General features: G+C 28.7%; 1 protein-coding gene across 2 annotated transcripts in view; it reads right to left on the reverse strand.

The window, feature by feature from the left end:
- Window positions 1-490: 490 nt before the first annotated feature.
- The window catches only part of LOC107436415 (protein croquemort), a 71,043-nt gene continuing 58,683 nt past the window's right edge, over window positions 491-12,850 (reverse strand). Inside the window, exons 13-14 of one of the 2 annotated variants that reach the window (XR_015428517.1) lie at window positions 5,320-10,326; window positions 491-5,227 (exon numbers count right to left, since the gene is read on the reverse strand). Coding sequence is in view for 1 of the 2 variants with exons in the window: in XM_087149346.1 (XP_087005472.1) it covers window positions 10,270-10,326 (57 nt within the window). In the remaining variant the exon portion in view is untranslated. Of the gene's footprint in view, window positions 10,327-12,850 lie in introns of both variants that reach the window. The other variant, XM_087149346.1, reaches the window with a different exon arrangement.

Raw genomic sequence — 12,850 nt, forward strand, 5'->3', positions numbered from 1 at the left:
CCCATACCGCACATCCTCGGTCTCTACGCAGACTGATCCAAGTGGTCACCCACCCGCACACTGACCGTAGCCAGTGATGCTTGACTTCGGTGATCTGCTGGGAACCATGTCTTAACGATCAGTCCACTGCGGGACTCTTAAATGAAAAGATATATAAATACTTTTATATTTAAATAAATAAAAAATACAGGAGAAAAAAAAATTTAATCTAAGGGCCCCAAAAATTTGAATGGCTTAGGGCCCTGCGTACGCTTAATCCGCCACTGGGGGGGGGGGTGAGTTCCATTTTAAAAATTAGATTTTTCAAATTTTTCAGATTTTAAAAATTAGATTAGATTTTAAAAATTAGATTCTAAATCCATGATTTTTTTTTCTTCAAAAAATTGTTAAAATCATGACAAATTTTGTTCAATGCCGAAATTCCTGGTGTGTAGATACCCTGCTACTATTAAGAGTGTCACTAAAAACAATTAAATGAGATCAACACACACACATTTCACTTACATTTAATGACTGTTATTCAACAAATTCAAAAGAATGACTCATTAAAAATGCAAATATTTGTACGTACATAAATAGTAGCAAAATAGCATTTCATTTATAGTATTCACATAAAATAGCTCAGATGATGACATTTCAGAGAGAACAAAAAATTGAGCATAAAATATTCTCAATAAGTGAAATACACAAAAAACATATAAAATATATATATCTATTTCTCTTTAGAGTAGAAAAAACAATACAACTTTGGCAAGAATTTTATTTGGCAAAATAATCATTAGATAGATTATATTTAAAATAAAAACTATTTTTCAATGCATAAATAAATATTCATATTAACTATATATTATATGTTACAGTACAGAACCCGTTATCCGGAAATCAGTAAACCAAAAAACCGGAACGAAAGTCAATAAATTTTCCAGCCATTTTTATTAAAAAATGTTTTTTTCCTCATAAGATTTTAGGATTTTTCTTTCTTTTTTTAAAGATGTTTACCTTACGATCATTTTAGTGTATTACTTCATCGTTTTTTCTTCTTTTTAAGATTATTTCCAAATATTATTATTATTTTTTTTTAGTTGGGTTTAACAATAAAATAACGGCTTTTTGTAGCGATTCAGAAAACCGGAAAAATCAGTTATCCGGAATAGCGATGGTCCTGATCGTTCCGGATAATCAGTTCCTTATTGTAATATTATTTAAATTATTGACATTATATTATATATTTTTAGTGCAACGGTGACTACCTGTAATTTTTTTTCTTCTAAAATTAAAATGAAAAAAAAAAAAAAAAAAGCAACATGATGAGATCATGTTTACTGTGAGCTGCAATTTTTTAAGCAACACTTTTTTTTCTTTCTCTTTACAGAATAATATTTGAGAAATTAATATTAAAACAACTGTTGTAACACATAAAAAATTTCGTTTCCTCTTTTTAAAATTTTTTTCCTGCTCCATCTATTTTTATACTTGTAACTTATGCGCAATCAGTAAAACTTAAATTCTTAATTTTTCTACGTAAATTTCCTTTTTTCTTTATTAAATTTTATATATATATATATACTGATAATTGTTAAATTTAATTTAACTTTCTCTTGAAAAGATTTTTTTTTTTTTACAAACTTACATTTTTTTTAAGGAATTAATAATAAAACACTTAATTTTGGTGTCTAATGTTTAACTCAGTGATGGTTGACCAACTTATTGTTAACTGTTTCACGTCTATTGATTAACTTATAAACAGCTCTAACAAAAATGACTGAGAAAAAACTATGAATTCATACTTTTATTTAAGTAACAGCATATAAATGGTTGGAATTCTTCTAAGTAACATTACTCATTTATCCATCTTATGTTGAATTTCTTTACTTTTATATAAAATGAAACACTTTAATGATTAGGACGTTGTTTTAAAATATTGAAAGTTGAATTTTAAAACTATTTCATTGTGTAGTGACAGAGTTGCCACTCAAATCGGAAAAAAAAATTTCCTAACTTTTTCCCCCTATTATATGAAATATTATACACACTATGTCAAAAGATAAAACACTTTGCTCTTTCATGGGCTGTATTGAGCTAACTATACAAGTTATAATTGACGAAAAAAATTAAAAGGAACAGCTGAACAAATAATGCTATAGTAAATGAACTAGTTTAATATAGCTGAAATATCCCATAGATTGCACTTTGAATGGTTATCATTTTTTAAAAGACGAAAATAAGAAACAAAATCCCCTGTATTTTCCCAGTTTCTAAAGAAAAACTTAAAATTCCCTACATTTCCTTTGTTATTTCAGGTGATTTTTTAAATTCCCTGTATTTTTCCTATTATTTTAGGAGAATTTTTAAATTCCCTGTATTTTCCCCTGGTGGAGTGGCAACTCTGAGTGAAAAAGCTGCATTTGAAAAGGCACATAAATGGTTTTTTAATTATAAACATCACAGACATAATCTGAAGTGAAATGAGTTGAGCAAATAAATGATGAGGTCAATGCAATACAAATGCTCAATGAGTTTTTAATGCAACTTTTTAGGATGGAATAATTATATAGCTAGTGTATCAGTGTCAATATTAACTTTCAACTAATTGATTATTGATATTCTATAATTAAATATGTAATAAATTAATAATAATATTACTTATATAATATGAAAATATTAATCATGATAATTATAATAATATTAATTAATAATCTATAATGAATCAAATCGGTCACCTGAGCTGCATTCAATCCCGGTAGCAGAATTAATGGAGTAAATCTGGATCGGTATCGTCATAAATCCAAATTTATCTGTGACCCCAACGGAGTCAGCTTAATTGAACACACACGTAGCAAAATTCGCAAAAATTATTCCAGGGTGTGTAGCCAAATCTTTCAACAAAAAATAAGCACGATTTAAGTACTTTCGAAGCACTATATACATATACAGTGCTTATATAAAATATTTAAGCACTATATACTACAAACAAAATGCAAAATAATTTTCATTGACATGATAACATAAATTGTTTCTAACAAAGAGCTCTTTCCTCGATTATATAAGCCACCCTAAAAAGATCGAGAGATTTTTCGGTTCGATTTCAGACGATGGACAAAGGAAGCCTGAAGTTGAGAATATCTTGCAAAATGCAGCAGAATTGAGAGTGCAAGAATCTCACCGAACCCAGCTCAGTAGACGCACATGAGGTATTTCATCAAACATGTAAAATGATTGGCGCTTTCTTACGCTATGAACTGCCGGTACGCCGAAATGCATTGTGAAAACGTCGAACAGAACAATGTGAAATGCACGCTTTTTGCATAAAGCGGAACGAAAATTGACATGGTATTGAAAAAAAAAATATTATTTTCGAAAAAGGAAAATTAAGCACTTTTTTAAAATACCAATAAAAAAAACAAAAACCCAATAAAAGCTTTACAAAAACGAAAATAAGCATCTTTAAGCACCTTTTAAAAATGCTACACACCATGTTATACATAAAAAAATTATTTGAATGAACAATTAGTGGTATGAATTCTCATACTGTATAGTTTATAAATAACTAAAAAAAAATGTTTTCTTAATTCTTTATTCTTTGCAAAGTTCTCTCATCTTAGATTTATAATTTTAGTTTGAAACAAGTTTAAAGATATTTTAAAAAGGATCCATCTGAGAGTCTGCAGTGATGGAGGGTTTCTGCTATCGGGAATGATATGCTGCTCTTTGTTTTTCAAATTTTTAATAAAAGCATGTTTTTAATTTTATTTTAAATTAAAAAAGAATTTTTTCATAAATCTATTTCTTCCTAACACTATGGGTTACTGAAGTAATGGAATCCATTGGAAAACAAGAGCATTCACTTTGCACTGACCTAATTTCTTTTTTAAATGGAATGATGTTTTAAAAAACATTTTGAGAAATTCTTAAAATAGCAGGAATACTACTTACATTACATGAAAATGTTTCATTTTTTCTTGAAATGCTAAAACATTTGGCAAAATGGCACGCACGCTTTCTAACTAAATATTTTCTTTTCTTTTTAAAATTAAATAACAAATAGAAAAACTATGCAAGAAATCAACCACATTTAACTGTCAAAAGCGATTCAGAATAGATAGATTTCAGAAACACCATTTTGAGTGAAAAAAAAATCAAATTACAGATACATATTCAACAGATACAGACCTATTAATATTTATATTTAAAACATATAAGATATTAAATAAATTGCCAAAATCAATCATGCATAAATTTATAATCATTAAAATTAAAATTTCATTGAGATAACTACATCTTTTTTCTTAAATTACAACTATTATTTAATATGACATGGTTATTTTATTAAACTAATAGCAAATCATATGTTTAATAACTTTAGTCGAACCCCGCTATAGTGAACTCCCGGATATAGTGAACTAAAAAAGTGAGGAAGTTGGATATTATGAACTTTCTTCTGTCTTCGACTGATTTTTTTAACAACATTTTTTTTTCAAATAATTTTGAAATGTCTACTTCAAAGTAAATACTTATACTTATTTTCAAAACCATCTATAGAGTTATATTGTTTGCTTCTTTTGTCTCACTTTTTCATCCCTAAACAATGGCCTACCCAGGCAGGTGTATGGACAAATTTTTCCCTGCATCAGCTAAAGATTACTAATCTTTTTTTCTTCACAGACGAAGATTAATAAAAAATAAAAGCAAGTTAACAAATTTTTTGCTACTACGGATTATTTTTCAGTCATTTTTGTAATTCATTTTATGGGTAATTTATTTTTATAATGTATAAGAAAAAGAAGGAGTTCGGAACCACAAGTTAAAATTGCTCACGGAACGGATATAGTGAACTCCCGGTTATAGCGAACTGAAATTTCGGTCCCTTGAATGTTCACTATAGCGGGGTTTGACTGTATATGTTTATGATATGACACATGATCATAAATGAGGAGAGGAATATATAAAAGCATTCTTAAAACAGTCTTCTTTGAGCCTGGATTGTGGACATGGAAGTCGAGGCTTCACAATTTACATAATATAGGAAAATGTATATAATGAGCTACAATTTGTGTCAACAATTTTTGTATGTCTTTTTTAATACATTAAAAACTATTGAGCAATAAATGACAAAACTGTCACTATAATAAAAAATTGGAACTATGTCACACAAGACAACTCTTTACCAAGCAACGCCATTTTGGAAAAAGAATTAAGAGTCAGTTTCAGAAAAGATATTCACAGGAACCTATATTAAAATGCAATTGAATATACATCTTAAAATTCGCTATTTTGGAAAAAGAATTAAGAGTCACTCTCAGAAAAGATAATCACAGGAACCTATATTAAAATGCAATTGAATATAGATCTTAAAATTCGCTATTTTGGAAAAAGAATTAAGAGTCACTTCACTCTCTGAAAAGATAATCACAGGAACCTATATTAAAATGCAATTGAATATATATCTTAAAAATCAAATTTAGCTATTGAGTTTAAGTTACTGTTAATATTTAGTTATTGACTTTATAAAACTTCAGATATAAATGAAATTTTAGTTGGATTCAAATATTTATATTTTATATTTCTCATTTTATGTAAAATAGGAATGAAAGTTAAATTATGACAAATTTTGATTTAGGTCTAACTTTAAGAAATTAGTTCCAATAAATAAGACGGTAGGATGACTTACTTAAAAATAGGCAATGATTCAAAACTAGGCAGAACTACATAATATATTTATAATAAATATATATATACACGGGTATATATGGAATTTAAAAAATAAGAATTTGATAATGGTTTCAAATTCAATTTTTTTCTTCTTTTTAAAATTTGACCTAAAAAAGTAACAAAACGATGTTTTAAGCACTAAATTCAAATATAAGATTTGAGTAAATATCGAATAATTTTGGTTTTTCTTAAAGTTAAGCAAAAACATTTTAAAACAAAGAGTTTCTTTGTGAGAAAGTTTGAATTATTTGCTCATTTATCTAAAATTAAATCAATTTTATAAAACCAGTTTAGATTTCTTCCTTCATATCATCTATTATTGTATAAATTCAGTTGATCATATCATTATCTTAGACAACAAAATTTATCTTTCTGACTTATATCTTATTTTTGTTCATTGCATAGATTAAAAGATAATTTAGAAAATAAAGAAAAAAAAATATTTTTATTACTTTTTTTTGACGGAAGGAAATAAATAAAGTTGACACCTTATTTGATTAACCTTTTTTTTCATTTAGCTTAAAAATATTTCTTATTTTTATACTTCAACAAATTAATTTAAACCTCAGAATCAACTTTTGAAATATTTCAATATATTCTTCAGTTAGAAATGTACATAGAAAATATTTAAGATCAATGCTTCAAAATAGATATGTAAATATCAGTAGAGCATTGCAATTTTTAGACAATAGCTTGTTGATAAGAAATAGGTTATGAAAAATTTTTAAAATTTATTTTACAACAATGCTAAGGATTATTTACTGAAATTTCATGTAAAAATATAGAAACATTGAAAAAATAACCGACCTATAACTTCATTAATGCTGAACAACTATATTACTTTCACAAGTGCTAAGAAAGAGTAGTGATATCTTCATTAGAATGTTAAATATCATACAGTAAACATAACATTAGTATGTCAAGTTTAAAAAAAAAAAGGTTTTCAAAAAGGGCATTCATGTTAAAATATGTTCAAACCTTTTCAACAATATATATAAATGTGTGTGTAAATATTATAAATACATATTTATTTGGTGACAGTATATAACAACAATTTTTAAACAAAGCTTTTATATTCTAAAGAAAATAATTTTAATAGTACAATTCATAGACAACACACAAACCTGTAACACATCATTTATGTTGAAATATATAATGACACAAAAACACACAAATGCTGCATTAAAAGTTAATATAGTTTCAAGCTTACAAAAAGTTCAAACACTTTACAACTTACACAGAAAGCAGAGGTCATTCTAGGCAGAAAAAAGGGTAGGGTGCAAAAGTTTAAAAAAGGGGCATTATTATTCTAAAACGGCAATAATTTCTTTCTATGAGCTTTACACGTTCTATTAAAAAACATTGTCAATTAGTAAAAGAATTTTTTTTTATTTTACTAAAAGTAGCAAAGCAATCATATTAATAAATTAACATATATATCGAGTTAATGAGCTAATTAGCCTAGTAATTTATTTAAAATGCATGCATATATTAATAAAATAATAAATGTATGATTTCAAGTGTCAGTAGTTATGATTTAATAATTAATAATAATTAAGATTTAATGATAGTGGAAGTAACTGCAAGCTTTCAAAGACAAGTGCAACAAGGGGGGGGGTGATGGCTATTTTTCCTTTCCCATATAAATCTATGTATTGACAGCAGGGCTGGGGTTTTTGCCAAGGCAGTGGCAAAAACCTGGTAAAAACCGGCAAAAACCAAATTATCTAAATTGCTGATTAAATATTATTACCAAATACTTGAAACAAATTTAAATCAATCATAAGGAAGAATAATTTTGATACATCATATGAAAAAATTATTTTTAACATATTAATAATTAATATAAAGGCAATAATTTTTAGAATATTGAAAGTTTTTGACCTCTTTTCATTTTAGAATCCTTAAATAAATGTTTTTTTACAAATAAATAAATATTATTATTTGTATAATATTATTATTATTATATTGTAAAAAATTATTATTTGTACAATAATTAACTACACATCTTGATAGATATTTTATGCTTTAAATTATAGTTATATTAGTTTAAAATAAGTTTATTTTACTGGAAAAAAGAGAATAATCGCAAATTTTTTCAATCAATAATGTTTTAAACTACTAAAATGAAATATTATTAAATTATGATTTAATTATGGAATAATAATTTTGTTAATTTTTTTGTAATTATTTATTTCTATAGTATATATTTCAATTTTAGGAATAATTTTGTTCCAAAAATGTGTTTTTGTCCTCTCATCTTGGAAAATATAGGGTTTTGCCACTTTTTGCCAATTTGCTTGGCAAAAACCTGTTTTTGCCAGGACGGTTTTTTCCACCTGCGGCAAAATCTTGCCAACCCTGATTGACAGTAATGACAAACTAAATAAAAAGAGTTGAAAATAACAAAAGTTTAAGAAATCCATTGTAGAGTTTGGGGAAAAAATAAAGAAGGGTATAGGAAAGAAAGGGTATGGAGTCTATTAGATCAGGGGCAACAGGGTGGATTCTTATGACTAAAAGGGCAGCAGGGTGCTGCGCCCTGTTTACCCTGCCTAGAATGAGCGCTGCAGAAAGAAATGTGATATGTAACACTATTTATTGATATAACAAATATTCTGAGAAAAACAAAATAGTTTAATCAAAAGGAGTCCTATATCAGATTTTATTAAAATATTTCCAAAACAAGCACAGTCTACTGTAGTACACACAACAAAATAAAATTTAGATATATATATTTTTTTCCTTCATGTAACCAACCACTTGACAATGAGATCAAGTAAGGTACCACTGTAAAATATGTTTGTCAAAAAAGCAACCTTTCCTTTGTAACATTTTGGCTACCTTTACATCTCGGGGGTCAAAAATCTGAATCAGGAGGGAAAAAAAGTACTAAGTTTATTCAGAGAATGTAGGTTTTTATGTCCGATTTCATAACTTATTATATATCGTCTGCACTAACTAATTAGTATATTTGAAGTCCACACAGAATTACTAGAATGTGAAAGATCCAATCATTAGATCAAAATTTATTCAGGATCGAATGATCATTATGAGAGGTACCTATTTTGTGAAAATTTAGCCATAATTTGTCAAAATTAAAAATTGTATTAAAAAATCAATACAAAAGTATAGTAAAGTAAGAAGATAATTTCATAAACTGTCACTAGAAATAAAAACCATTTTTGACAGGTAAATTTTTATACATTTTTCCCCATATGTTAAAAAAAAAATTGCTATTTTAAAATTTTGGGCTTAAAATTGCATCTCATTTTGTTATTGTAAAATAAAAATTGTATCTAATTTCGTTATTGCAATAAAAAAAAAGAAAAAAGAATTGTATTTAATTTTGTTATTGTAAAATAAAAATTGTATATAATTTTGTTATTGCAAGAAAAAAAGTTTTTTTTTTTTAAAATCTAATTTTGTTATTGCAAAATAAAAATTGAATCTAATTCTGCTATTGTAAAATAAAAATTTATCTAATTTTGTTATTGTAAAATAATTTTCAATTGCAAAATTTTAGGCTAAATTTAAAAATCCATAAAAATCATCGTCCATTGTTAAATTTCAACTTGAATTTTCAAAAACAAGCATTTATCAGTACTTGCACTAAAAGTTATTTTCATTATGAGAACATTTCCCTGCGGTGTCATATAGAAAGAAGCTTCACAGAGAAAAACATTTTTCATACAAATATAAAGGTCAGTTAGAATAAATTTAGAACAATGTTCGAATTTCAACTTCTCATAAAATTTTGCAGAGGTAGTACCTCGTCGTTTAATTTAAAAGAAAACTCTGCTAAAAAAAATCTCTATAATATGGCGTAAGCGATCGGCTAGGTTACCACACTATCTGACCAATCACGTGCTACCGATTTGCATATGCTCAATTAACCAGGGATTTATAGTTTATTGAGGGGATACAAAAACAAAATCAAGAGGCGGGAAGGAGAATCTTAAAATTTTCTCTTTTAAAAGAATTTTGTGAAACAACCGTTTTTCCCAAAGTTGAATTAGTGAAGGACTGTTGTAAATTTGCCTTGGACGGACCCCTGAAAATTTACACACTTCACTGTATGCCGCTCCCATATTCTTTACTTAAAATTTTTATAAATAACTTCCAAAGATAATACTCAATTATATTCAAACTCTATGAAAAATTAGAAATTAATAAAAAACAATTAAATATGAATACAGAGGCCTTCATTATCAAAACACAAAATTTATGTAGGACTATAAAAATTTCCTAATAATAATAAAATTTAAATAATTTTTGAGTTTGCTAATGCAGTAATGACATAAAAATTTGATAGCATAACATAAAACTAATTTTTCCCCATGTATGGCAAAGTCTGAGAAAACTTTTTTTCATTTTTATAAAGCAAACATATTTTATAGATGGCCCTTTATAACTTTATAAAAAGAAATAAATCTGTAACTGAATTAATATCACTAGATGTGTATATCATAAAATTTACAAAGTAAACATTAAAAAGTGGAAGAAAAAAAAGTTTATTTACATGTTTTATAAAAATGTTGGCACCAAAGTTCGTTGTTTTCATTTGAAGTTTTGAGGCACGACTCGAACTGCTGTGTACACCATTTGTTTCTTGGGCTGAAATAAAATATAACTCTAGAGTTTTGTTTAGAACAATATGTAGATTGTCTGCCATTCTTAGATTATTTTATTTCTTTAGTCAGAATTCTTTATCTAATTTTTAAACTAAAGAGTAATACACTCTATAACAAAAAAAATCGATGCACCAAGGAGTTGTCCGATTGAAACGAAAATTGGTGGATAGGAAGACAATGTACAGAATAGTAAATGATTAAAATTTCAGAACAATTGAATAATTTATTGCAGAGTTACAGTAACAAGTTCAATAAGGTGTTGACCCGCCTCTAGCCTGGATGCAAGCTGCCACACGGCGTGGCATAGACCGATAAAGCTCCCAGATGGTCTCTCGCGGTATTTCCTGCCAAATTTGATCCCATTGTCGAACGAGGTCATCAACATTCCGTGCCAGATGCAATTGCCTTCCCATCATATCCCAGACATGCTCGATGGGAGAGAGATCTGGTGATCTGGCAGGCCAAGGAAGAGTTTGGCAAGCTTGCAGACAGTTCATAGCAACACGTGCCGTATGTGCTCTGGCATTGTCCTGCTGAAAAACCAGCCCAGGGAGCTGCAAAAGGAACGGTAGCAAAACAGGTCTTAGGATGTTGTCAACGTACCGCTGCGCAGTAAGTGTACCTCTAATGACGACCAAAGGGGTCCGGCTGTCAAAGGAAATGGCACCCCAGACCACGATGCCTTGTTGAGGGCCGGTGTGGAGCGCAATAGTGAAGGCAGGATCCCCCCTCTGCGTCTCCAATGACCGTCAGGACACAGTAAGTAGCAGGATTCGTCGCAAAAGACTATACGTCCCCAGTCGGCATCATTCCAGCCATATCTGTTCAAAACATTCATGCATACGAAATTTCAAAGCAATCGGATGATTGCTTCTTGGTGCGTCGATATTTTTGTTATAGAGTAATATTTTATAAAAACTGAACCATTCTAAAAACCACAGTTGAATGAGGCAAGTAAGATATTAGTTTAACCCTATGAAAACAAATGTTGAGCAAAAAATTTAAGTTAAGTTTACAAATTATACACAACAATCTTTTGAAAGAAAGGTTTCCAAACGCATCTTTCGGTAGTCTTTTTTTTTTTTTTTAAAGTTTTTAACTCGGAAATTTATAGAATTTTTAAAGAGCCAGACATAAACAAAACTATTAAAATTAAACCAAAACTTCAGGTTTATAAAACTACAATCAGATCAACCATTATCTATAGATCAGAGACATGGACTCCAACCCAGAAACAATAAAAAATGCTGATTACCTGGGAAAGAAAAATTCTTAGAACTATTTTCGGACCTGTCAAAGAGGGTGATCTGTGGACAGGGTTGGCTTTTTATTGGCAGAAACTGGTTTTTGCCATGCCAGTGGCAGAAACTGGTTATAACCGGTAAAAACCGGCAGAAACTAAAAATACGTCTGTATTAGTTCAAGTAATTGCTTAATGACATTTTGTTTAAGTAAACTGAAAAATGTAACTGTAACAAACTTTTTAATTCATTGTTTGTAAATATATATGATTTTGTTTACATTAATTATAAAGAGTGCAGTAAATCAAATATTCATATAAAACAAATCGGACCCATTTCCTGAAACTTATTTTTCCTGTCAAGTTTCGACAACTACCCCAGCTACTACACGGTGGTCCAGTTTTAAAAAATATGCAATAGATGAAAGTTCCACAAATCTTGCTTGTTCCTTGATGGCAATGTCTGCTAGTTCTGCTGGACTTGAGAGAATCTTCTCAAATTTCTCGATCGTGCATAGGCAAATTGAGAAATTGTTTAGGTTTAGAAACTGCATCAAAACTTGTCTTTTGTTATAGATTACTGCAGAGTGCAAACAATGTAATATTTGATTTTGAATGGTGATAATTTTGTAAATAAATTGTACTTTGTTAAACACAAGTGTCTTTTCTATGAATTATCCATTGTATGTCAATCTCAGTACTTTTATGTCATTTTCTGAATTTCTGCCACAAATGTGGCAGAAAAAGGTTCCTGCCATGTCGGTTTTAACCTGTTTCTACCAGTGGTTTTAACCACTTCGGCAGAAACTTGCCAACCTTGTCTGTGGAGAAGGCAATACAATTTTGAAATTGCAAGACTATTTAAAGAAAAAGATATAATGAATTATGTAAAAGCAAAGAGAATTCAATGGCTAGGATACCTTGAGAGAACGGAGGAAAACAAAGGCACTAAGAAGATATTCAAGGGGCAGTGCCAGGGCCAAAGGAAAAGAGGAAGGCCGGCCAACAGATGGTTTGACGAGGTGGAAAAAGACCTTAAAAGTTCGAAACTGGAAACAAAGAACTAGAGACAGGCGACTTTGGAGAAAAATTGTTAGTGAGGTCATGGTCCAACATGGACTGTAATGCCAGGGAGTTAGTTAGTTATTAAAATTAAAAACAAGAACTAGATTGTCTACAGGGTGCTCAGCCATATCTTTTGACAAAAAATAAGCACCTTTTAGATACTTTTTAAGCACTATATACTTTAACAAAATGCAAAATAATT

Source organism: Parasteatoda tepidariorum, chromosome 8 (genome assembly GCF_982258835.1).
Source record: "Parasteatoda tepidariorum strain Cologne lab strain chromosome 8, Ptep-v5.0, whole genome shotgun sequence".
Taxonomy (NCBI): Eukaryota; Metazoa; Arthropoda; class Arachnida; order Araneae; family Theridiidae; genus Parasteatoda; species Parasteatoda tepidariorum.